We start from the raw sequence: 26,986 nt of genomic DNA on the forward strand, positions 1-26,986 counted from the left end.
ACTCTCATATCTTCTTAGTTGTTTATAGTCGATGAATTATTAATGGCATGTGGGGATTTTTTTCCTGGGTCTTTTCGAAAACAAAAGATAATTATACACTTTAATTTAATATGCCATTTTGACAAGTTATAGCCACAAATGATGAAATATTTTTCCCCTGTGCAGTGACTCAATTGTTGTCATATGGAGAATAAATGTCGTAATTGTTCTCAAGTTGTCTTTGGGGATGTTCTCAAGTTGTCAGCTGTTAAAAAAAAAAAAGAAGAAAAAAAAGAAGTGGTTATTCAATGTCACTTGGATACTCCAAATCCAGCTGTGGTGCAAGTTAACACCACTTGTGACATTTTATGGATTCTTCAGATATTAACAAATGTTTATAGCGCCATTTTTTGTTGCAATCCACTAACACAGCACCAGAGAGACATTCAACTAATTAACAATAAACCCATTTAAATTGCTTCACAGGCCTTTTGTCTCAAGTGGTCACTTTCAATCACTTGAAGCAGCCTGTTGCGTAATCATCGTGCCACGATGAATATATATCGCAAGCATCTTTTCGAAAATGTCCCCCGGTAGACAAATCAAATGCTGGCAGTCTCCATCGAGTGTGTGTACCTGTTCTCTCTTTCAAAAGCGAGCCAAGTGGGCGTTTATGTGTTGTGTAATGTGTTGTGTAATCGCCGGGATGTGTTGAGTTTCACGATTTGCGGAGGAGGTGTTTGGGTATATTGAATCTTCTTGGCTCACTCCAGGATGTTTGATGAAGTCAGTGTGATGCGAGCAGGTCGGCAGGCCACTCCTTTTTTTTTTTTTTTCTTTTTCTTTCTCCCCTGGAGTCTTCGGTTATTTTCACGCAAAAATCCAAACATCATAGGAGTTGTCGCTTTTCCAGACCAGTTGTCATGGCAATACTGGGAGCTGATTTAAAAAAAAAAAAAATGTTCAGTTGATTTTTATCTAACACAAACCTCACGTCCAAATTTTGTCTTCGGTTTTTAAATAGTTTATTATGAAAAAAAAAAACTTTGCAAATATGGGTTAGGCATTTCTTTACTGACCCGGATGAATAAAATAATTGCTTCTTTGCAAAGCATTTATTGAGGCGCTCCCATTTTGATGGACACACAAACTGGGTCATGCATTGTGACTGACTGCTTTTAATATTACCATAATTGTGACTTGTCTTCGACGAGCCTGAATAGATAGAGATTTCTTTAATTATTTCAAGATATACTGTCTTACAACCAATTTTAATATATAAAAACAAAATTGGGATCAAAATCGTCAGATTTGATGATGACAACCGGAAGCAGTTTTCTATACGCCACTATTGCGTAATCCCGTCATCCTTCTTTCCCTCCCTCGTGCAATCTTCCAGGTGGTTGCATGCAGTCAGTCATGGTTTGACTCTCCAGAGTAAATAATTCAAGCAGGTCAGTAGCGTGTCATCCTCGGAAGCTTCCCTCGCTTCTTCTCTTCAAAATGGGTCACGCTGTACAGATGGCCCGGTCCCTGCCTGCACGAGGCTACGACACGAATACTTCACGAAGATCATTGCGCAATGTCAACCCTAACCAACTGAGACTCAACCACTAATAATCTGTTCTTGCAATTTAGTGATGTACCGATCCCATTGGAATGGGAAGAACACAATCTGCTTTCCACAAGCCGAATGTTGCAATTCTCCATTGTTTTATTACAAGTGGTTGACTACCAAGTCTTAAATCAAAATTATTTATTTGTCTCGCTCCTCTCCTGTTTCCCCTCACCACACCCTGTAACCCAAAAGAGGCTAATGAAACCCCTCTTTTACTTTCTTCTTTCCTCCCTCCCTTGCCTTTGCTCTAAAGTGTTTAATAAGTGATGGAGCGGTTAATCTGTTGAAGATCACCCCCAAAGGTTTAGATGAAAAGAAAAGCAGAATAATCTGTCGAAAAAACCCTGAGGCTGGTTCCCCAGTTTGGCAAACCTTGTATGCGCTCCCGTTTATTTTTTTGCATCCCCCCCACAATTGTGGACACACAAACTCGAGCAGTAATAATTGGACTTGCAAGTTTAATTAATTTAAGATCATAACTCCATTTATTTTGACACCAGATTTGCACACTCCATTAAAAATGTAATGGCATTAATCGATTTTAGCTCCAAAAAACAAAAACATATTATCAAAGAGACCACTGTGTTCTAAAATATAAAGTGCCTTTCTGTGATTGGCTGTTGCTCACCCATGACCCGATTGAGAATGGAGATGATAGAGATTTCCTCTTCATGTGAGTGTTAAATGGTAATCTAATACAATTGAATATCATTTGAAAAAAAAAAAAATTATTCTGGTTTAATGATAATTACCAAAACGAATTATAAACCAGAGCAGGTCATGAGCTCAACCTTCTGTCTCCGCCATAATTAATCACAAGGGGCGGTCCATTGCATATTAATGTTTGTGTGGCACAACCGTTAAATCGATCATTAATTCATCTCTGCTCGTAATTGTCACTTGAGCTTTGCTTCAAGGCTGGGGGTGAGTTTGGAAACTCAATCACCCTGCATTTTCCCAATCCATCACTACAAACCATACAGTTGTCCATATTCTCTGGCCAACATGCAGAATTAAAACTCAGGAGGGAAAATGGGATGCAGCACAACCTCTTATTGATTAATGAGGTGTTCAAGGTCGATGTAGTCACTTTGACGATGTGTGAGGTCACATCCAACCCGCAAAGATAAATGCTCAGCATCTCTTTTTATCAAACTATTAAATATATCCATCATCCTCTCATATATTTATCATCCCATAGCACTTTTATCCACTTGAATGCCTTCCATGAAAATAGTTTTTTTGCACATGGCAAAGCCAAGCAACCACTAAACCCAAGTAGCATGAAATACAAATATTATCCTGGCACGTTACTCTCATGTTAATAGTCTACAATTAAATATCTTGTAGGGTGTAAATGTGGCTTTGAGTCATGGCGGTTTTTCCCAGAATAGACTTTTCTCGTACGTGCAGTGTTCCGTCAACATGTGACGTAGGCTTGTTTTTAATGCTATAAATAAATCAAAAATCCGAGTGGGCGGGAACCACTCTGGTGTTTTCACGACATGATGTTGATTTGACAGGGTACGACTCTTGATTTGCTTTTGGCAGGCCAGAATGTGGCTCCCGAGCCTTGGGTTTGACACCAGTTCTTTTGAGGTTCTCACTGATTCATCCCTGAAGTAAATTTTTATTTATTGATCCCTATTAACCTGTCATTGGGTGGACATTTCATCCAAACCGTGGCGGTGAAATGTTCCAAAGCTTTTTCCTACTGATCTGCCCAGGACTGCTTTTCACATTTTGGGGTTTTTGTTCAAATGTTTTGCTGAATTTTATTTTGTGAAGGAAAGTTAAGCTTGCCAACTGACTGCTGCACCCCCCCCCCCCCCCTATAAATTGGCCAATCAGATGAAAGGTGATTGATTGTCATGGAAAGCCAACAAGCCACATTACTTCCCCCTCTTGAGCTTTTGACTTTTATTTTTATCCTCTTATCTGCTTTATGGATGTTAAACCCTATTTGTGATCAAGACATGCACTTGGATGATAGATATCTATTTCTTTCCACTTCTTTTCTCTCATCTAAAAATATCTGATGTCTCCCTTGGGGTTTTCTTCCCTCTCATTTCCCTGCTCCAAAAAATGTTTTCCCAGACATTCTTTCCAAAAAGTGACGCATGGAGCGTGTGCGTCTCCAACTTGCAAATGTTGGGGGTTAAAAATATATTCTGGTAGGGGTTGACTGAGGTCTTGGCTGTACAAAGTCGACACTGCCATACTCGCCATTTAGCGCCATTTATCTGTTAAATTGAAATCTTCTCCCAGTCCTCCAGTCATCTTCCAATTTGTGCGGGATTCCAAATTTAGAAAATTCACTTTCCCTCATAATATGCCGTGAGATTTATCATCTGTTCCAGGGTCATAATGTCATTTTCTTTTTTTGCAATGAAAAGCTTAAGAAAATGTCAAACGCATGGAAAGTCATTACTGTGATGCCCACTGAATTGAGGATTAGTGTTCCATTTTTGTTCAACCTTGTTATGCAACATTTTTTTTCCCCACAAGTAGAAAAAAAATCCTAAAGTCAAAGTAAGTGTCAAGAATTCTATACATCCATATATAAACAGTTTTTCTCACCTTGTTGAAACCAGCTTAAATAAATAAATAGAAAAACAGAAATAAATTGAAATAAATTTTCAATTTAAGCATTAAAGAAAATAAATAAATAAGAAATAATAATAAAATAATAATTATAAATACATTGAAATAAATAAATTACAGGAACCATTTGTCAAGATAATGGAAGTATTTGAACTCCACCGCCAAGTAAATATAGCTATTTTGTGTATGAGACGTATGGATATAGCACCAAAAACATTTTTTTTTCTCCAATTTTCCATTAAGTGGCATATTTTCTGCTAAAATGTTGCTCACACTGAATTGTACAATCTCAGGGTCATTCAACTCTACAACAGAAAGACTTCCAGAATGCAGCCTGGTGTCTTAAGTGGAATATTTTGCCCTCTAGTAGAAAAAGAATGCGAGACAGTGGATGGAGATGGAGTTTGACAGTAATGCCCAACCTCCTGCGCCCCCATTGATCCATTCAGACGCCTTTTTAAGAACAGACTGCGCTTTCTGAATAAAGAGCGTCATTCGCCTTTGACGTGTCTTGGAAGATGTGAGCTGGTGCATGCTTGCGTGCGCTTGTCTGCCGATGACTTTTCAATGTCGGCAGACAGGCGTAGCTACGTCAAAAGGGCTAAAGCACATTCACGGTGACTGACTTTCAAAGTGGGTGAAGGAACACTGGGAACGAGGAGTATAATTGCACGGGGAGGAAGTCATCTGCAACAAAAGGCTTAGTCGGCGGGCAGGAAGGAAAAGAAAGCTGGTTTCATTCGAAAAACATGTTTTTGTTTGCGTTTTATCGACAAGGAAATCTCCTTCTTCTTCATATTCATTATTGCCACTTAGCCCACTTCCCCATTCGACATCATCTGCGTCACGTTGACCAAGTCTGGGAAAGGTTGACAAAAGGTCAAATGGCCGAACAACAACATTGTGCCCCCACCCCCCCGCCTCTCTCCTCTCTGTTGGAGGTGTGTCCACCAACATCTGGAGAAGCCCGGCCGCTCCAGTGGTGGGGCGCATTCACTCCCTCCCCGCTCCGTCTCTCTTTTGCTCGCTCCCTCTCTCACGCTTGCGCTATCTGTGTTGGTAGTCAAACTGCACACAGCGAGGAGATGTTGCCAGCTGACTTTGGATCAGGCTCCGTGGCGGCATTATTACCAAGCTTATAAAGAAACCATGGCAACATTTTCTTCTCCTGCCATTTATCTTTTTGTCATTTTTCAAACGAAGATCTAACAGAATCTACTGGAGATTTTTTTTTTTTTTTGGCTTCAATCATCAGGCGCTACAATTGATCAGGATTCACCTCCTCCGCGTTTCCTCCACCTGCGTCTATCGGAAGAGGACACCTGAGATTTTGGGATGACGGAGATCCTCGTGTCGGATGTAAACCTGAACTCGGTGTGCGAGCATTTGGAGCAGCAGTGCTGCGTGGATGAGAATCAGCACAACCTGTCCAGCCAACCACAGACTCCCGTACTCAAGAGACACACCAACACCGGGGCCAAACTATGGGGTCGCGTCCGCAGCAAACTGCTCAGACAAAAGGTTTCTGACATGTGCTCGACTCTATCTTCCATCTATTCATCACTTTATCGCCTCCGTCTGTCTACTTGAATTTTGTGTGCTCACTCCGCCTGGTGTCATTCAGCACAGATTGGGCTATTGTTCTTAGCATCTGCTCTGTTCAAACATCGTGAAGAGATTGTTTCTCATTCCGAACATATATAAGCAGCTTTTTAAAATAGAAATAAAATTAAAATCACATTATGGTAAGTTTCTGTTAATGACCTTAACCGCCAACATTATTGTGAGTGCGGTCTTTCCAAATGGAAACATAAGTAACCTTTAGCGCCCCCGTGTGGTCACTCGGAGTACTGTCTGCCCCTTTCCTAGAGTGGTAGCATTCCCCTCTAGCATTTCACATGCTGCACTTTGTTCTTCTTCATTAATTAACTGTCACGTGCACACTTGCCTCATGTTTTTCCTGCAATCGACTTCCCAAGGGCAGTTTTTGTTACAAGTTTGACCTTGTAGCTAATTGGTTTCTCACAAAAGGTTTATATAGCCATGTTCGATGCAAAGTGCTTCTTTAAAATATGAATATAGTTATTGACATTAAATTGATTTTTTTTTTTTTTTTTTTTAAGGACACTTGCGGTTTTTCTTATTTCTCCCGCGTAAATTAGTCCCATTCATCCACACTCGCTTGCATTTAAAAAGGCTTTTTGAAATGTTGCTTTTATGAATGCACTTGCAGTGCTTCACTTCATTTCTGAGCTCAGTTACCTTTTGATCCTATCAAGTCTGCTACAAATCTCTCTTTGTGTCCACCCCCATCCCGCATGTCAGCTTCGGCATGACTGTGATTGCTGTTTTGACAGAGGAGCACATACATACCTTCTCGGTTTGAAAAAAGAAGCATGGCGTGCTGTTGCGGCTTTTTTTTTATTTTTTTTTTATTATCTGATAATGCTAATCTTACCTGTGTTGGAATCATAGCTATTTGATTGTAAGTGTTATTGCAATATTTTTCTAGTGCTAAAACTCTTTTCCAAAATCAGCCACATATAAGAGTCAAATTAATCGGAAGCGGACAAGAATTGTTTTTAGTCCTTCAGCCCAATAAATGCGAAATGAGATGTGATCGGAAAAGGCCTAAAGTGAGACTATGCCAAACAGGCACAAATTGTGATGATGCTCATACTCGATTGTTGCCGGGGATTTGCTTATGTGGTCGACATCGTGTTCTCTGCCTGGTGACCTGTTTGCTGGATTTGTTTTCTGTTTTCTTTGTGCACTTTCAGCCATCTTAGAGTTGAGAACAATGGAGCTGTCGAAACAGCTTACTCATTGGAAGGCAACCAAATTTGAGCATTTTTATCCGCAGTTATTCCACTTTCTGCCCGTGCTGCATTTTAGCCTAAGTGCCTTTTCATTTTCATATTTTGATTAGTGCTGATGAGATACAGTGGACACTCAAATTTAATTTATTCCAATGGTCAGGGAAATGCAAGTATGTAATCCTTTCTAACCTTATTGGTATGTACATAAAAAAACAGCCTTTTATGCAATATCATAGAATTTCTTCATGTTTCCATTGAGTAGTTCAGTTCTGCACACCACAGCACACTGAGGGCTAATAAATCTCAATCTGCTTTGCATTTCAACTCTAGGCCAAATAACGAAAATGCTGAACACCAATTGGCACCCCTTGCGATTTTTGACATTGCACTCCAGCTGACATTGAAGACTCACCGCTAAAAATGCAGCCCTGCTCCTGATTTGTTTCCACTGCACTTAATTAAATCAAGTAGCGTGTAGCCGAGCTAATAATTGTTTGGATGCTAAGTATGAATTAATCTTCTGTGTTCCTCTTGTAGAATGAATAGAATTTAAATTCAAGGCTCGATATTCAATTGAATAATTTTGTCCGCATCAGCGATCTCAGCCACCCAGACTCCGTGTTGCGTAATAAGTATAACGCGTGCCTCTGTTGCTTTGTGCACACCCGAGAAGAGAATCTCTCCGTGCCCGCAGAGATATGCACGCTCCGCAAATCATAAGCCTCGGCCGCCTCAAAGCCCTCGCCCATTGGACCGGGCGCCAATGTGGCCAAAGACGGCAACATAGTAACCAAGCGCTCACATGGCCACGGTGACATCAGCTGCTGTTGAGGGAAGAAAGTCGAGCTCGCCGCCCTCGCATGTAAACATGCTGATGTGGTTCATGTCCCTAAAAATAGCCCCGTCGCCTTCACGTTAGCGGGGATGTGTCACATCTGGAACAACGCTCTCATCTCATCTTATCCCGTGAGCCTAATAAAGCAAGCTGTGCCATTTGAGTCTCATATCTAATTAAAGGACTCGTAAGCTCTTTGAGGCTAATGAATATTTAAGCATAGCAATAATGAAACAAAAATAATCCAGTGTGTTTGGGTTTTGAGAAGCTGCAGTTTCTTTTCTCGTCAATTTGACATGTGATTACAAAGAAAGCTTTAATGGGAATCATGTGATGATGAAACGCGTGTAAGGTCGTTGTCATGTGATTATAATAATTATAAACCAAAGGTTCTCTATGGGGAGGGATTTTCCATCTAACTCCCTTTTTGGCTGAAATACAAATGTAAACAAATGTTCCTGTCATTATATTTCATTTTGGCGAGAACAGAGACTGTGTTTTGTTTATTTTGAAACCTCTAAAATTGAACAGGGTCATGTGACTTTTTTTTTTTTTTTTCCCCCCTATAGGAGACTTTAGAAGCTTACAGAATTCGTCACTGACGTTTATCTAAATTTGTTGGAATTCGGAGAGTTAAGGACAGTAAAGCGTTTGTTTGGGTGAAGGTTACTGAGTGTAAACGCTGCCTGCTATATGCTCCACTTAGTTTTTACAACCCTATTGGAGACCATTCATTTTTAATCAGGCTTCAGCAGCGTGCAAGAGGGAGGGATTTTTTTTTTTTTTTTGGATTGGGGGGGGGGGGGGTCTAGGAGAAGCATCATCTCATGCCGGTAGCTGTGTAAAGACTGAGTTGCACTAATCACCCGTCACTCATCTCAAAGCCAATCTGCTGGGAAAAGCAACAAATGGTATTTTTACAAGACAATGAAATGCGCTCCTAGAGAATATGTAATGGCTGAAGCCTTAAGTATTTGATTGCCAAAGTTTTTTTATGAGAGGTTGTGTTGACATAATATAGTGGTGCACACACTAAAATTCAGAAAGCAACTTGAGACGTTGCACAAAATCAGATGTGTCGTTGTGACTTTAATCTGATGTGAAACACGCAAACCTGACCCCTGTGATGATAATGTAGCTTATCCTGCCGGCATGTTTGGCATCGCTCAAAGTCTGTCTCTGTTGTGTCTTCCAGCTGGATCCTCAAACGGTGCAGTCCAAGAACTGGCACATGGACGTCATCGAGATGAACGGGGTAAGATGTCAACTAAAATCGATTTTGCAAATTTCCTCAATCGGTCTCCTGGATTTATGTTTTGAGTTAGACTAAAAGCCTCAAATATTAAATTAACTCGTCACGAGGGGGGCCCAGGCATGGGTGCTGCATACTTAGAGTTTCCTTTTTTTTTTGTGTGTGTGTGGGGGTGTTTTTAGATAAAGGTGGAATTCTCGATGAAGTTTACAAGCAGGGACTTGAGTTTGAAGCGGACGCCATCCAAAAAACAGAGCGGTGTGTTTGGAGTCAAAATCAATGTGGTAACAAAGTAAGTATCAAATAAGTCAAAATTGGTGTCCCCCATCAATGAAGCCCCGCCCCCAAAATGACTACATGATGTTGTTTACAGGCGCGAGCGCTCCAAAGTGCCTTACATTGTCCGCCAGTGCATTGAGGAAGTGGAGAAGAGGGGAATCGACGAGGTGGGAATCTACAGGATCTCAGGGGTGGCCACTGATATCCAGAACCTCAAATCAGCATTTGATACCAGTAAGAAGTTTCTCTTGTCTTTTTTCTTCAGAAGCATTTTTGAGCTCTGTCATTAGGAGTTTTGGGTTGAGTTTGTAACCGGCGTTGGCTGACCCCCTTAGATACCAAAGACATCTTGGTGATGCTGAGCGACATGGACATCAACGCCATCGCCGGAACCCTCAAGCTGTACTTCAGGGAGCTGCCGGAACCTTTGCTAACCGACCGCCTGTACCCGGCCTTCATGGAGGGAATATGTAAGACGGCTTTTGTAAGACCTCGGTGTGGGATTTTGGAGCTGGACGTAATGCCTTTCTTCCGTAGCGCTCTCCGACCCTGCGGCAAAGGAGAACTGCATGATGCACCTCCTACGCTCGTTGCCCGACCCCAACCTCATGACCTTCCTCACTCTGCTGGAGCACCTCAAACGGTATATTTGTCATTTGTTCTCCACCGAAGCTAAATTGTTAGCGCCGTACAAGTACAGCTATTACTCGAACTTGTTTTGAACGCTCGCCTCGTTTGACTCCTCCCACAGGGTGGCAGAGAAGGAACCCATCAACAAGATGTCCCTCCATAACCTGGCTACAGTATTTGGCCCCACTCTGCTCAGACCTTCCGAGTCGGAGAGCAGCAAGGGACAGAGTATTACCTCGGCCTCCGACATCTGGTCACATGACGTCATGGCACAGGTACACCCCAATATCCCACTGTGTAATCTTTTGGGCATTTTAGCAACAACAGCTGCGTGATAAAGACTTTTTTTAATTGTTTATAATTTAAAATAACTCATTTGATTGGTTCCTGTCTCAAAATAAATCATATTAATGCCTCAAAGCCATTCTCCTATCCGCATCAATTCGTTTATCACGAGGGAAGTTGTTTTTGCTCATTCCTGTCATTTTATGACCCCCCCCCCCCCCCCCCCCCAACTGTTTAAATATCCTAAAATAGTATAGCATGCACAGAGAGAGCCTCATGCATCCGTTCCACCAAGTCAGTGTTTGTCTTGGAGATCACCTAAGGGGCTTTGTTTTTGTTCAAAGTACGCTAAAGCTGACTGGAGCTCAAATTGGGACATAAGTGAAGCGAACAGTCATCTCTGGAATCACATAATGTAATAAAGCGAGAAGCAATTCCATTAGTTCAAATTGGACTGGTTTGTCTTGCCGTATAAATCCATCTGTAAATCAAATGCGATCATACCCAGCAGGCAACTCAAAAAAAAATGTTGTAGAACTTGCAATCACACATTGTTGTAGTGAAAAGAGCCCATAACATTTCCAAAAATGGTTCTATGTGTGACCTGTGTGTCCAGGTGCAAGTGCTGCTCTACTACCTGCAGCATCCTCCCATCTCCTTTGCTGAGCTCAAGCGAAACACGCTCTACTTCTCCACCGACGTTTAAGCCCATCTCACCCGCGTCGGGGTGACAAACGAAGAGTGAGAGACTCCTGACGACTTCCGGTCCTCTTACCTCGCCTCTCCTGCAAGCGGGCATCTCCTCTTGACTGTACAGCACTCCCCCCCCCTCCAATCTTATTCCGAGTCCCCCCCCGCCCTGCATAGGAAGGTGGTGACTTTTTTTTGTGGTTTTTATATTAAGTTACATTTGAAATAAGAGGAGAGTCCAACGCATTCGGATGAGAAAGCGTTCGGATGCCGCCCTGGTTCAGTTTTTGCGGGAGAGGAGGGATTTTGGAGGCCACAGCCTGGCGCCGTGGCACCGGATCAAGCCCGGGGACGCGGCGTCGAGCCTTGTCCCCTGTTTAGAGGCATTCCACAACTGCATTTATGTTTTATAATATTTCTGTTGTTTCCTTTTTCTCTTTCTGGCTTTGCGCACGTGGAGGAGAAGTTGTGTTTCTGTGTATGTGTGTGTGTGGGGGGGGGGGGGGGGGGGGGGATGAAAGGAATGAATGGCTGGCAAAGAGTGTCTATTTCTTAAGAAGACATTCTCTCCCCACTGATTCTCGGCCAGACTAGCCCTATTTATTTTAAATATCTATATATATATATGTGCCTGTACAGTTGTGTGCAACTAGAGAGATGCTCTAAGGAGTTTTGTTTTTTGAAGTCTATCCAGGTTGTGATGTTATTTTGTAGTCACATTTATGGTAAGTTGTACGGAAACGTCCACCACAGAATTTGTTACCCGCCACTTTGTCGATTAAAAAAAGGTTAGTTGGGACTCAATAGGGAGGTAAAACACAAAACGTGATTTTTTTTCTTTTCTTTCTTCGTGTTGCATTGCAAGCCTGTTTGAAGCATCTCACTGCACCGATTGTGTAGTTGCCCTCATTGCATGTTCAGATGGTGATTGAAATGAGGCAAAGTAACGCAAAGAGACCCCTTTTCTGCTTTGTACAAAGCCAATCTTTCATGCTGTCAGGTCTGCAACATATTGAAGAAATACTGCAAAAAAAACAACTGAGTAATACGATTTGGTATTTTTCATAAAAGAATAAAAATAAAAGTTAAAAAATTGTATTTTACTTTCTTTGAGAAGAATTTAAGTATGTTGTACTGAAATTTTGAGGCTAAATGTGAATGTTGTCCCCTCTTTTTTTATAGTGAAATAAAAGACAAACCAAATCAGTTTGTGATGATTTACAGTTATTTACACATGAAGCCATGGATCATAAACAGAAACTCACAAAACTAACAAAAATGTGTCTCTTGAATATCCATCAATTGAATTCCTGGTCAAACTGGCGTCCCCGGTGGTCTATGAGCAGTAAACATCGCCCTCTTCTGGTCAAAGTTACAAGGTGCTGCTGCGCAAACGTGGTGCGTAAAACTCTAAATTTCTAACGGTACATTCAAATTTAATACGTAAGTATTTGCAGTCATTAGAATATACCTTTTCTGTCTCTAAATGTATATAGTATACAATATTGCACGGTCAATTCACCAATTAATACTGTGTACAGTAATAAATTTATTTTCAAAACAAATATTGTGTTTAAACTGTTAGGATAAGCAGTCTATAAGATTTAATGATAATACTGTAACAGAAATTTTCTTAATAGAATGTTTATTATAACGATTTGGAAAATACATTAAAAAAATACTCTATTGGAGGGTAATCATGTATTTATGTACAACAATACAGCAATTCTTTTCTTATTAGAACGTTTGCTTTAATAATTTGGAGTTTAATCTTGTTAACAACAAATGATTGTGCATACGCATTGTACCCTCTTAACTACATTTCCCACAATGCTCGTGTGGCAGGAGCCCGGAAGTTGGACGTTTATTGACAACATGGCTGCTGATCTGGCTGGCGCTCTGGCAAAAAATGGAATTTGACAGCGTTCATTCGCACACCATTTCAATGTGTTGAGTGTACATTGCGGATCAATTTGAATGACGGGAGCTGTCAACTCACGGGATGGTGTCAGCGAGCTGAGGAAACGTTCGGAGTAAACCCGTCATGTCGTTTTTCAAGCGGAAAGGTGAGGAAGCTGCAACGTCAACTGGAGCTAGAAAAGACAGCGAGAGACAAAACGAAACTTATATCAAATGTCAAATAAGTCTAAGTGATATTTTGTCAAAGCTAGTTGGCTTTTGTTTCGGCGATCGCCTGCAGTGCGGCTCTTGTAGTAAATAAGCGATGGTTAGCTTCCGAGTAGCCTCCCCATCATCATCATCGTTGCCTGATATAATGGAGCTTCTGTACAGGGCCACCTGGAAATAAAATAACGTGAAAATTGTATTTGTTAATGCTAACATATTTACTATTCTATTAAAAAAAAAAAAACAAGCAATACCTTTATGCGTAAAGGTGTACTTTGACAGCTGATTTCTAAATAAATGAATAACTACTAAAACGCCCCAGTCAACAAGTCAAACCTATTTATGACTAAACTAAAACTTACTCAAGCTGGGGGGAAAGTGGAACATCTAAAACGTTTAGTAATCTTGTGTTCACCTCAGCGGGGAGAGGAAACATTTTCCCCATAGGATATAAAGCAGCTGACTCAGCAGGAGGAAATGTGAAGAAAGGACCTCTCTGTCATTTACAGTTGCTTTTGGGAAGTGGCTGTTTTCTTGGGGCGTTTGAACTCATTGTGTGCTACGTTAGTTTAGACAAAATCCATAAGTTGCAAGAAAGAGTCTCCAAATTTCCAAAAAGGACTTAATTGGAAATGAAAAGTGCTCATCTTTTGTCCCCCCCCCAACCACAGCCAAAAGCAAAGAACCTGAGCGAGTGACCGACACAAAAGTCAACAGAGGTGAGTTGATAATTACTCAATAAGCGAGTAATCCACAATGCTAAAATTCACCCTTCATTCAAAGGTCTCGTCAGCCCTCACTCTCCATCGCTGCCACTGAAGAACAACCATGCTATCAAGGAAGCTGCGGGGCCCAGCCATGTGGCCATCAACGCCATCTCTGCCAACATGGACTCCTTCGCCCGTGGTCGTACGGCCATCCTCAAGAAGCAGCCCAGCCACATGGAAGCTGCGCACTTTGGTGATCTCGGTACGTACCCTGCTTTTTATTTTTCAACTTTAAAAATGGCATGACCAAAACAGAAAGGCTCCTAAAAATGTACAGTGGTTTACTCTGGCAAAAATAGGAGTGGCGAATGGCTAGTATGGGAGATATGGGCTGGGCATCACATAGGTGGAAGAACCAGTACCACAGCCCGTGCAACAAAACATGAGTGAAACAGGCTGCAAGAAAAGAATAATGATGAATCATAGTTAGATGCAAATTTGCAAAAAAATGTGGCCTTGAATTTGCTGTGCAGCCCTCAGGCACATTCTTGTGATTTCATCCCTTTAGAATGCTCGACGCTATTTGAGCCATCTCTCGTCATTCACAACGAAGCAAACGTTAGCTGCTAGTAGTCCATCTCAACCACGATATCAAAACATTCCTTGCGAGTGCACTTTGTACCACTCTGGAGCTTTCAGGAACTTCACAAAACACAACTTGATCTGAAATTTCGCTCAGTCTGGACTACAATGAAAAAGCAAATGCAATCTACAAATATAAAAATCTTCAGATTGGACCTTTGCCTTCCATATATTTCAAGTACATGTGTTGTGTGCTGCAGGTCATTCCAGCGTGAACTACCAGCCGCAGGAGACCCGCTCTCGGCTCTCCAAGACGGTGGACCAGGTGCTCCGGGACAATGTGGCCATCCCCCATTACATGCGTTTTATGGAGCGTCAGGGTGCCGACCACTTGGTTCGCTTCTGGCTGGAGGCTGAGAACTTCCGCGCCACCAGCTGGTCATGGGTCCGAACGCACAGCCTCAACTCGGTCAAACACAGCTCCTTGGCCGAACCCGTCAGCGACTCCGCCGAGGTGCCGGAGCTCCCCAAGCACAATTCCGTCGCCCTGGGCTGGAACAGCGCAGGAGACGCGGCGCAGGCGCAGCTTGAGCAGCGAGAACCCTCCAGCGCAGGCGCAGGCATGCCGCCCGGAAGCCCTCGAGCCGGAACTCCTAGCAGGCGGGCTCCATCCAGGACGGGGACTCCTTCCAAAATGCAGTCCAACATCAGCTTGCGAGATCTCTCGGACAAGCTCATGAGAAGTAAGGCATGGTTGGAAAAACGTTATGTAATCATGCGCAAGTATGTAATCCTACGAGCTGTCTGGTTTTAGATATCGAAAAAGACGCAGTTAACATCTTCACCAAGTACGTCTCCCCGGATGCCGCCAGGCCCATCCCAATCACGGAACAGATCCGAAACGATATAGTTGGTAAGATGGACGGAATTCTTCCGAGTAGTAAAGATAACGTATAACTCTGTTCCCGTTCTTTCTGCCTTTAGCTAAGATTTGCGGCGAGGATGGCATGGTTGACCCAAATTGCTTCGTCATCGCACAGTCGGTCATCTTCAGCATCTTAGAGCAACAGTAAGTTATTAAGTCACACAGCCTTAGTTATACCGATTATAGTTTAACAAATTCCTCTCAATGTATTCCCAGGTACTTTATTGAATTCCTACGGAGTCATCATTTTTGTAGATACCAGATTGAAGTGTTGACAAGTGGCTCTGTGTTTCTGGCTGACATCTTGTTCTGCGAGTCAGCTCTCTTCTACTTCTCGGAGGTGAGTCGGAGCAAAATATCAACCTGTTATCTTTTCATGTTTTAGCACTGCTGGTCAACGTTGTAAAAAAAAAAAAAAAAAAGGAACCGAAAAGGTGAACAGTTTGAATTCCTTGTATTTTTGCTCTAACAGAGCTTGTCTTGCGCAATGCATTGCATCACTTCCTGGTTCCTTTCCACCCAATAACAAAACATACTGACAGACTTAAGGAAACTTGAGTGAAACGTTTTCGAACTTTGCAGTACATGGAAAAGGAGGAGGCGATGAACGTACTGCAGTTCTGGCTGGCGGCCGACAACTTCCAAAACCAACTCGCAGATAAAAAGGGCCAGTATGATGGCCAGGAGGCCCAAAACGACGCCATGATTCTTTACGACAAGTAGGTGGCAATGGAAACGACCGAAGCACTTTGCCTTGCTTATCTTTTTTGTTCCTTAGGTATTTCTCACTCCAAGCTACCAACCCTCTGGGATTTGGCGACACGGTCCGCATGGAGATCGAGTCCAACATCTGCCGGGAGGGGGGGCCTCTTCCGGAATGCTTTACCACTCCACTTAGACAAGCCTGGACCACCATGGAGAGGGTACGAGATGAATTATTATTATTATTATTATTTTCTCTCAATACTTTTAAGAATACCCTTGTGCGTGTTTTCAGGTGTACATGCCAGGTTTTCTGTCGAGTAACCTTTACTACAAATATCTGAGTGACCTCCTCAATTCGGTGCGGGCCGACGAGTTTGTGAATGTCAACACTCCGGGTCAGGGCGGACCGGCGGACAACGAGCGCTCGAGTTCAAGTGCCGGCGAGGCTTCTCTGATGCAGGTGACCCCAAGCCTCGAGCACCCTGGGGGTGGGCGGGGCTGGTATTTCGTGACATTTACAAACTGGAGAGTCTTTGTTAATGTTAAAGAGTAAAGGAGAGATCAATTCAATGTTAATTGTCGAGCATATTGTGAACATGGTGTCTCTACAACAGTCTGGTGTCAAAAAGGCAGCGATAAAGATCTTGAAAAACTTCGATGAGGCCATCACGGTGGACGTCGCCAGTCTTGACCCCGAATCTTTGTACCAGAGGCCATATGCTGGGTGAGTGTTGAAGATTGTTGTTATTCTACTGTTTTCATGCATTGCTCACCATTTCACAATTTAAATCCCATGAAACTCTGCAGTGTAAATACAATTTTGAACGAAAACTGAAACCAATCATTCTAAAAGCTCTTTGCAGAAGTGTGCACCCCCCCCCCCCCCCAAATTGACCATCCTTCAAATATTTCACCTATTTTAGGCCACTACTTATTTTGCTCCATTTTTTCCTGTTGTAGAAAGATGACATTTGGGAGAGTGAATGAGTTGGGCCAATTTATCAGGGAGGCAGAACCCGAACCAGACGTGAAGAAATCCAAAGGTATGATACACCCTTACTCGCTTGGCATCTTACGCGCAGTGAGGAGCTCGAGCATTTTACGTATGGCGGTGTTGCCCCTTTTGTTCCAATTTAGGCTTCATGTTTTCTCAAGCAATGAAGAAATGGGTCCAAGGCAACTCGAACGAGGTGAGCCCCCAACAACAAATATTCATAATAATAATGTCACATCAACAACAAGGCACTTAATGAGACTGAATGTTCTTGTAGGCTCAGGAGGAAATGGCCTGGCAGATTGCTAAAATGATTGTCAACGATGTTGTTCAGTCAAACCACGACAGTCCTGGAAAGTCCACCAAGGTATATATTTGTATTTAAAAAAAAAAAAAAAAAAAATCGCAGTCCACAGCAATTGAAAATACTTTTTTCTTTTTTGTCTCCATGCAGTTATGACCCTGACAAGACTGTCCCCTTGCAAATGCTGGCTAGCTATACACACACACGGCTTACCCTGCAACAAAGTCAAAGTACCTCATGATTCCAACTCCAAAACACTATGAAGGTGCGCAGCGAGCGGTCAGTGGAAGTGCAGCCAAGCTCTTGCATCACATGACGGGGAATCTTTCCAATTCAGTCTGGTTCTTAAAGCACTTCTTGCACAAAGACGAAGCATGTCCGTCAAGATTACAACCAAACTGTTGCAGACTCTCGTTGTGTTGTCTCATCTCGGACCTCTGGAGGATGTCAGTAGACTGAATTACGTTTCCTCAAGACACCTCGCCATTGCCTCTTCTTTTTAATGATCATTCCTTGTTTTTAGAAGACCGCTTTTCTTTAAGATAGCTAAATAACAGTTACTTATGCACCCCCTTTCCCCCTACTTAAACTTGCCTGACCAATGATGAATTACATCCATTTTATTTATAGAGGCTCTGCAAATGACAATGAGATAGAGGAAGACTTGATACCTCTTGGCACCTTTTGAGAGTGTAGGACAAAAAAAACAACAACTCCAAAATGAATACAAATGCTCCAGTTGTGATGGAAAATTCCATGTTCTAAATGGTATAATAGCTATATATGTATATTGTAGACTGGTTTCTCCCATATATAAACGTCAGTACTTTTTTGTCTCATGGTGGCCGCTGTTTCTTTTTCTGTATGCATCTCAGAAACAACTGTGCTCAATGAATTAAGCTGTTTTTTTTTTGGTTTTCTTTTGAGCCTTACTGGGGTGTAGAAAGGAATTTTGGTACTATGTACCACTAATGTTTTCTGATATGTATGTGCACCTAATCGAAGTCTATTTAAATTGTGTTTGATTTAAATACATACACTCAAAGATTTCGTCTCTGCTCTTTCATCCAAACCAGGCAACGTTTTTCAAGAAACATAGGATAATGTATTTTGTTTTGATACGCAAGTAACGATTCCGTCTGAATTCTGCTGTTACAACAGTTGTCCACAAGGTGGCAGTGTTGACCGCTTTGTAAGCAAATCCATTGATGACTACTGACAATGTACAGTTAGTTCTCCCACTAAGAATTAATTAATTTTTCCAAAACAACACAATTCACCAATTAGAAAGAATCGGCCCTGTTTTTCCTCTCGTATAGCCGAGATGAATACTATGGAAATATTTAATTAAGTAATTAAAGAAAACAACAAATAGTAGACTTTTTAGTACAGTTCAAGTGTGTATATGACATTTTAAGACAGAAGGCTATTTTGCTCCAGTGGATAACTTTTTTCTTTTTTTTTTTTTTGCGTGGGGACACCTGCTGTCAAATAAACAATAATTTAAATAAACAGGCCATACCATAACCGTGATTTCCTCCTAAGTAAAAGGTAGTCGGATGCAATTATAAAGAATAAATGCCCAATATTGGGAACGAATATGAAGACATATCAAGAGCAAACAGAAAAATGAACGGAGGGGATATTATTTTTAAAAATCCCACAATGCAGTAACTAAATAAAATGCAGCACAACAAAGGAGAGATATTTTGACATTTATTTTTATTCTGAATGTATTTTCCGGAAGTGCTTTTTGTGACCATATTTAATTGACGCGGTCCGGGCGTAGTCTGGAATAAACGCAAAGTGCACGGTTGTCCGCGCGCAGGAGACGCGCAAGAGGCGGAGACCCACGGACTTTGGTGTCATTGGCTCGGGCGCTCCTCCACCTGACAGCTGCGCGCCCACTTGTGGGTGTGACAAACATTTCGTGCACGCGGCGTGGATCTCCACACTTGGAGCCCTACATATGATTTTTTTGTTCTGGATCTTTTTGGGTTCATCTCGAGAAGCTGTTGACGCACGAGATCAGTAGTGACACTTCCACGGCGGACTGTTTTGCAGATGTAGTGCATTGGAGCACAGGTAGACTTTTATTTTGATGGACTCCAAATGATTCTGCTCCACCTGGGACGGGAGAAGAAAGAAGAAAAATCCAGGTGTGGAGTCTGTGTTTGTATGGGCTTTGCGCCCCACCTTGCCTCCACCATGTTCAGCTGCGTGGGCTGCTTCTGGGTGCTTCTCTCCTCCGCCCTGGTCGCCGTGTGTAGTTTCAGTTTCATCTCTCCTGCGTGGATTGTGAAGGAGCAGCTGAGGAACACCAATCACCAACATCAGCACCATCATTATCATCATAAGGAGTCCGTGAGCTTCGGCTTGCTGTGGCACTGCTCCGAGTCTCTGGACCACATGTACCGTTGCTACACCTTTGGAGGCTTGGGCAAATTTGCTGAGATCCCATCCAGTTCGTGGCAGGTAACTCACACACCCACAAACAAAATCAGCATCATTGTCACGTGGGTGCATGATGGACCATTGCATTAATTTTAAACAGGCAGTATTTTTGTATTGTTTCATAGTGACGTTCTTCTCATGTCTGCCTCCTGAGGTTCAGAGTTCAAATCTCAGCTGAGGCCTGCCCTAGTAGAGCTTTTAGTTCAGGCATCTGATTATCTGATGACTGTTTGAACTCAGCAAAAGAATTGCTACAAGTCACCTCTGGAGTTATGATTTATGCATGAAGTCGTATTAGCATTTGAAAGGGAGATATTAATAAATTGCCACTGGAGTGACTGCAGTGCAAGTATTTTCAAACTGAGGCCAATGCAACACAAGTAAAAAGGTGGAGGGTACACCTCAGTCGAAAAAACTCATGGTGCACAAACCCCACCAGGCGCTTATAATGTCATTTCACCACTCAGTGAGGCAGAACAACTTGTAAGAAGGGAGCAATGTCATGTCATGAATTTCACTTATGATTTCTTTTGAATTGGCCTTATTGACGGCATGAAAATAAATGTTAAGGCCACATTTGCATCTATGGACAAATTAGATGAACTTCAATTTAATTCTATTCTAAAGGCATATTTGGACATCCTTTTTTTTTTTAATGAGGCCAATTGTACCTGGAGGGAGGTGATGCAATAGCAACCCCACACTCAATTAGTGACACAAGAATCCGTTGAACTACCATTATGAGTGGCTTCTTAAATTTACTGTAACACATCTCTCTTCTCCCCGCAGCCATTAACTCTCACTATGGCGAAAGCTATTTGTATGAAAGCGTGTACGCCGGTGGGAAATCATGTTACGGGGTCGAATGCACATGTTTGAATTCCCTTCTTCTCCTTGGGGAGTCCCGCACCCAATGTGTCGAGACAAAGACAGACTTTTCTTCACCGGCGGCCTCATTGCACGACAGTGTCGAGACGCTTTGACAAAGTGCGACCTGTCTTGCTGAGAGCAAAAGCAGACATGTTACCACCAAGCGGGTAATCAAAACAGATATCGACGTGCATGCTGCCTGCCCGCGGCATCATTGATCGTGTAATTAGTGAGGTCACATGGAGTAATGTTCGAGGGACACTGGAGGAAAAACAGCAAGAGGTGAAGTCTGTAAGCTGATTTCAATCCAATTTTGCCAAGTCCAACTGAGCTGTTTTCCATTTTCTGTCTACATCAGTATCAGTGAGGACTTCCTTTGTCCTACCACAATCTTGTTGCAATTATGGCTGAATGATTTCCTTCAATATTGCCATTATGATTCAATAGGCCATTATTTTGTCAAGGCAGAGCCGTTGCTACAGGGTGGCCAGAGGGGGCCGCACTCACCTCACCAAGATGCTTATTTATCCTTCCCATTTGAGATCAACTCAACCTAATAATGTCAAATATCATCACAATAATACTTTTTTAAATATAATATAATAAATATAAAAAATAAAATATTAATATATATATAACTATTTTTAATTATTATATAATGATATCATTATTTGATTATAGTTGCTATTTTTTTTGGTGTGAAATACTTAAGTCCAGTAAACTTAATATAATGTGGATTTGAATTCCAGGGGTGCACCTTGCAGTAGGTTGTGCAAGTGTACCTAATGAAATGTCTGGTAGTGAGCTGGGCTTTCTTTCAGCAACCCAAAAGTATATTCGCTGATCCATAGCTTATCCTGGCTTCGACGCGAGGAAGGGACGAGAGCCGCCGGCGGGTCAGCAGTCGTGTTTTTTACTGCCATTCCTTCCGCCGAGTTGTTTTTCACATGGTTGATTTTGAGCATGGCCGCACATCCTCCTGCTGCCGGTGAAGCCGTGCTGCCTGGCAAACAAAAATGAGGTCGACATACCCACGACTGCAGACTCAGCCTGATATAAATGAAGTTATTTTTGTTGATTTGTTTGCCTGTTTTACCTTGACTGGCATATAAATTGTCTCATTCCAGAAACTTTTGCAGCATGAACTTGAATGTGTCGGGCCAACTTCTTTCACTTTTTATTCCCAAGCATCATCAAGTCACAGTTGTGATGTTGATTGATGAAACGCACACAAAAGGTGTTAAGGCTGTTTTGACTTGCTTCGCTACACATGAGCGAGAAATTGCAAGTGTCGAGAGGCATGTGTCCAAATGATGAATAGAATGAGGCGTGTAGCGAGCGGACAAACACGGTCGTCTACATTTTATATCCATCGAGGCGATATGGAGAGGAAATCAGTTCAGGAGAAGGATTTATGATCTACTCTGACGGATGGGTTGATGCTAGCTGCAATGTATGTTTATTTTCTCCTGCTTTGCACATTTTTAGGTGCACCTTCAAAAGTCATTGATGGGATGGAGTGGGATGATTGATTTGGAAAAAAAACATCACATTGTATTTTTATTTCCCCTCAATATTGGGATTTAAAAATGTTTCGGTGTCGCTAATGTGTAAATGTGAAGCCATTTTTTTTTCCTTCCAAATTGCAGCTTTTGTGATATAAAAATCGCATTCTACTTCACTGCAATGTCAATTTAAATTCGATTTAATTATTAGAATATACTCACGAAATCATCCGTAAAGTTCTAATTGGTATTTAAATAGTCCTCTTTGTCACACTGATCTAATTTTGATAAAATCCGGACGCAACCTCACATTTTCTCAATCAGAGAGACTGGAGGAGTCACAGAAAGGCAGCAGTGGACATCCTTGGAAATGATCGATTCTTAGAACCCAAAAAAAAAAAAAAACTGTTGTGAAATCCCCCCCCCCCCCCTTTGCTTTTGTTGGACACAATATACAGGTTTTTTTTCCCCCCCCTAGTAGGGCCAGTGCAAGGGCATCGCAGCAGCACTTCCCTCACGAAGAGCTGCTGAGTCAGCGAGCATTGGCAGGCCACCTTCCATTTGTTAAGCAGCTTGTCACTTCTACTGTGGATCCTGCGGGTAGTTTATGTATTGATTTACCCGAGAGCCGTCTTCCCTGTTTTCCAAGATAAATGATAGCTCGCTATGCTCGTTGCATACAAGCCACCGTGTAGAAGTGTCGACCCTGGAACGAGATGCGAAACAATTTACAACTTTAATTTAGTCATTCGAAATACGTTTTCCATCATGATGTGACATAATGTGGTGGAGGAAAAAAAATCTGCTTAGAGAAGATGCTACATCTACTGTAGGTTGCTCCATTTTTTTCCATTTCTCACCAAATTCTGCGAGATCAAACCGTAAAGCCTCCTGGAATGTGGCCGAGCTTCCGAGCGTTACTCTTTCATCAAATCCCACAGTAAGCTTTGTGGCTTCAGAAAAAAAAAGAAAAAGAAAAATCAAGTCCCATGGGTCTTGACTTTCAAAATTCAATAAAGGGGAAATGTCGCTGGATTTCTACTTTGAGGCATCCTTCATTTGGACAATCTTTTTGGTCGGGTAGCTCGGATAATCGTGATTTCAAAGGAAACGTAACATTCATATAATTGTGCCATAAATCACCTCAACCCGTCAGAATGAAAGTGATCCACTCTGAAGGCTTTATTGGTCAAACTCCTTAACATGCAAGTGGCTGCTCTTTACAAAAAAAACGAAGTGCACTACATCAAATACAAGTGATGCAACTATGAGCTTGAATCGGTAATGCGCCCTCCTTGGTAAGACTTGATTTAATTGAAATAGGACTTCCGATTATATTTTCCTCGCTGGTAAGATGAAACAAGTTTAAATGAGCTACTATACAGCTGACACGTTGCGTTTCCTCCGCTCGTTCTGCCGGGGTCGGGGAGTTTGCTGCATCCACCATACTTGCTGCTGTTTTTTTTCACACTATACATGAATTATGAAATGTGCACTCAGGCCCGGTGCTGCAGCGAATCATGCATATAGTTAAAAGTGTACTGTCTGAGCTTTGGTGGGTGTTAGAGGAGGGGGGGGGGGGGGGGTTGAAGAGCAGCCTTCACCAAAGCCCTTCACTTTCTGACACATGGAGAGGAAGGCGCAAAAATGCTTGATAGTTAGAAATAAGATGAGTGGACTGATTTACTCGTTTGCAAAAGTGGCTGAAAATCTTAATTGCATTTTATTTATTTTTTTGCACATTGAGGGAGGTTATATGTAAACTGATGAATTTAGCATGTGACTGTAATGGTGACACCGAGAAACACAAGCAAAATGAGACTTTTTTTTTTCTACTTGTGTACATTTTTGAACGGCCCAAAACAAAACTGTTCAGCAAATTGGATGACTGAATAACAGGTGTCAAAGTCAAGGCCCGGGGGGCCAGATACGGCCCACCACATCATTTTATGTGGCCTGCATCAAATTCGTGTGTCATTACTAGAATTGCAAATTGTCTTCACTTTTAATATCTTTTTTTTTTTTAAAATATTTGACCAGCTTTTACTCGTCTGATTTGAAAACGAGTTATTTGTCTGTTTTGTAGCTTTTACTTTATATAATATGAGGTGCTCATACATTTATTTGTCGTAATGGCCCTCCGAAAGAATCTTGACAAATTTCTTCTGTGTGTGTGTGTGTGTGTGGCCTACACAACAGCAACAGTAGACAAAACAGATGGATGGATCCCTGTCACGATCACAGTTTGATTACTGCCAAAGAGAACTAAGTGCACTTGAGCTTCCACCAGTGGGCTGCGAGATGTGCAGTATGTGGGCTGCAGTGTTATTATGCCAACATAAAAGAAGACAAAGAAATGCTCTAGCTCCCAGCCTCTCTCCTCGCATCTTCACTTTCTTCAACCCTCACATCTCATCTCTCCTCCTACAGGCGGCTAATGTCTGAAACAGTTCTGCCATGCTGATTGTTTGGATGCCAAACGTGCGCTAATGACTGATTTTCTTTTATTCTTAATTTCCTTCATAACATGTCATTTCTTATTAAGAGCCGCTTTGAAAAGCAGGGGAACGAGGTGGCATCAAAGTATCAGGTGCTCCTTAATACAATTGCGGAGTCCTTTTGAGAGAAAGGCGGAACTTTGCCCGAGGTTCCCCCGCCCGCCTTTGAGTACCCACCAGCAGCTCATTATGAGAACTGAATAAATCTTTGAGGTTGTCATCATTAAATCGGGCCAGGAGGGATCCCCGCACTTTTCAATCCGGTTATATGATCCTCTCATCTAGTCTGATCCACCTTTGTGATCTATAATAAAGGAGGCGAGGAGGCGGGAGAAGAAGCAGAGTGAGCACATTTCTGGACTTGATGTCACTTTTTTTTCGACTTTCCCACACATCAACACAAAGCAGCCCACCATTTCTCCAAAAGATAGAGGATGAAGTCAGAAGTCGGGTTGAACTTTGAGTTTTCAGTTAAGTGAGATGACTTCCGATTGACCGAGGGAATCCGTTTCGTAGCCGGCGATGATGCCAAAACTTTTGTGCTAATAAAAGGGGCATATTATGGGAAATTGACTTTTTAACTGCCTTTTTTGATATATATTTATATTGTGCTGTTGTGTTCAAATGTTCTGATGGTGTGGTCTCAGTGCTGCAGGAAACAGTCATCATTTTTTTTTATTATTATTATTTGCTGCACAGCCCATTTGTGGCACTGCTGGAGCCAGATGGACATTTGGACAGCAGTCACACAATTTATGATGACCCAATAAATGAAGTATTGGAATGCTGATTGCTCATTTATTGCATTGCCTGTAGGATCAGTTTGTGCACTCATCCAGAAGAATATTGGAGAGGTCGCAATATCTGTTGTTGTTGGAAATGTCTTTTTAGCAAAAGGAAACAAACAGAGGTCGGACTTAACCCAACTTGGGTGTTAAAGCATTGTTATGGTTACAGAGCACATTTTTGCTCAGGCTTAATTTAGTAAGGCAAGTGGTGCAGCAGGTGGCTATGTGCACATTTGTTCTTTTATTGCTATTAAATGCTAATCTTTTAAATGCCAAGTTCAGAAGCCTTATATTTCTAGTGGGGTGCTGCACCATATTTGATAGTCAAGTGCTTAACACTAATGGAGAATACTACATTTGCTGGATATATTACCCGACATTGATTTGTTGTGATTCCCTAGTCTTATATACATTTTATTATTTCTGTACATTCAATAACAACGCTGTAAAAATAATACGAGCATGTTTGCATGCGATATGAGAAAAAGGAAGAACACTTTTTTGCAAGGCTTATAAATAAGCACACTTAATGAAATATAAAATCCACTTAAAACATAATAGCAACAACTTTTTTTTTTTTTAATCCAGTGGCATCACCCAGACTCCATGTTTTTGCGTGTGTGTGGGCAAAGTGTTTCTGAATGTCACATTCTATCTGCAGCTTGCCCCTGAGGCCCAAACGGACACTCCATCCACTTGTCAGGTGATTAATCTCCACTTCTCGCTCCCCCTCATATCCGCTGCATCCTGTATTCTAGTCAGTGTGTACACACAACCTGGTGGGACGTTTGCAGGCCAGTCACACATCATTTTCTATCGCTGCCGTTCAAGAAGAAGTGTACATTACCCAGATTGTAATTTAGAAGTGCTTTTCAGATTAGCAAAAATGGATGAATAAATGGGTTTCTTGAGTAGACACGCTTGGGGGGGGGGGGGTCAATTTGAGGGTCAATCATTTCACTCCCCTCTTGTCCTTCATTAAGACGAGTTATTAGAAAGCGGCGTATTTATTTCTCTTAAGAGCATCATCACTTTGGCAATGAACAATCAAGGTTTGCGACGACTATTTAACAACATGGATTTATTTACTGCAGTAAAGTCCCCGATGACGACGCAATTAAATTTCATTGGACGCTGTCGCGGAATTATGTAATCTAAGAATTCTCCTAACGATCCCTTTGTTACTCAAAGCAGCTGGGTGGCGTGTTGTTGTGCGGTTATTAGTCTCCAGCATGCTCATCGTGCGTTTATTGCAAAGAAGCAATTAAGTTTCTTTATAAAGAAGTCATGTTGCCTGAGAACGTGAGCATTAGTGCCATAATGGCAGAGGGTTGTCTTCCCAAATGAGATTAGGTTGCATGTTCAAATGTTTCACACACACTTTCCTTCTCGTTCAGATCATTTGCTTTGCACGGGAAGTACAGCTGTCACACGCAGGAGTACCGCACATAATTACAAGCTATTTAGAGAGCATTGAACTCGCTCAGAATTGTGTCAGTACGGTCGTGGAATCATGCCTGCGAGTAAAAGCGAGTT

At 42.0% G+C, this 26,986-nt stretch overlaps 3 protein-coding genes and 1 long non-coding RNA gene across 11 annotated transcripts in view; 3 read left to right on the top strand and 1 right to left on the bottom strand.

Moving 5' to 3' along the window:
- abr (ABR activator of RhoGEF and GTPase) overlaps positions 1-12,197 on the top strand; it is a 46,891-nt gene extending 34,694 nt beyond the window's left edge. For 7 of the 8 annotated variants that reach the window (XM_061298612.1, XM_061298613.1, XM_061298614.1 and 4 more), the window contains 7 exons: positions 9,051-9,110; positions 9,290-9,399; positions 9,481-9,620; positions 9,722-9,856; positions 9,924-10,029; positions 10,138-10,291; positions 10,918-12,197. In XM_061298612.1, the coding sequence (XP_061154596.1) occupies positions 9,051-9,110; positions 9,290-9,399; positions 9,481-9,620; positions 9,722-9,856; positions 9,924-10,029; positions 10,138-10,291; positions 10,918-11,007 (795 nt within the window). In that variant the 3' untranslated portion in view covers positions 11,008-12,197. Of the gene's footprint in view, positions 1-5,188; positions 5,723-9,050; positions 9,111-9,289; positions 9,400-9,480; positions 9,621-9,721; positions 9,857-9,923; positions 10,030-10,137; positions 10,292-10,917 lie in introns of those variants that run through there. The other variant, XM_061298620.1, reaches the window with a different exon arrangement.
- Positions 12,198-12,838: 641 nt separating this feature from the next.
- On the top strand, positions 12,839-18,382 carry akap10 (A kinase (PRKA) anchor protein 10). The gene is made up of 15 exons (XM_061298657.1): positions 12,839-13,057; positions 13,790-13,837; positions 13,902-14,087; positions 14,668-15,150; positions 15,222-15,320; positions 15,392-15,476; positions 15,549-15,672; positions 15,915-16,051; positions 16,111-16,255; positions 16,330-16,497; positions 16,652-16,761; positions 16,998-17,080; positions 17,175-17,227; positions 17,309-17,398; positions 17,486-18,382. The coding sequence occupies exons 1-15, from the start codon at positions 13,036-13,038 to the stop codon at positions 17,489-17,491; spliced, it is 1,839 nt and encodes a 612-aa protein (XP_061154641.1). The 5' UTR covers positions 12,839-13,035; the 3' UTR covers positions 17,492-18,382.
- LOC133167797 (uncharacterized) lies at positions 12,882-13,752 on the bottom strand. Its single transcript, XR_009718102.1, has 2 exons — positions 13,373-13,752; positions 12,882-13,289 (listed from the first exon to the last, which is right to left on the bottom strand). It is a non-coding gene; the product is annotated as an uncharacterized LOC133167797 (long non-coding RNA).
- A 793-nt stretch (positions 18,383-19,175) lies between the features above and the next one.
- LOC133167783 (LHFPL tetraspan subfamily member 7 protein) overlaps positions 19,176-26,986 on the top strand; it is a 36,047-nt gene continuing 28,236 nt past the window's right edge. The window contains exon 1 of the mRNA XM_061298715.1: positions 19,176-19,810. Coding sequence (XP_061154699.1) covers positions 19,448-19,810 — 363 coding nt within the window. The 5' untranslated portion in view covers positions 19,176-19,447. The remainder of the gene's footprint in view (positions 19,811-26,986) is intronic.

This window comes from Syngnathus typhle, linkage group LG15 (assembly GCF_033458585.1).
Source record: "Syngnathus typhle isolate RoL2023-S1 ecotype Sweden linkage group LG15, RoL_Styp_1.0, whole genome shotgun sequence".
Lineage (NCBI taxonomy): Eukaryota > Metazoa > Chordata > Actinopteri > Syngnathiformes > Syngnathidae > Syngnathus > Syngnathus typhle.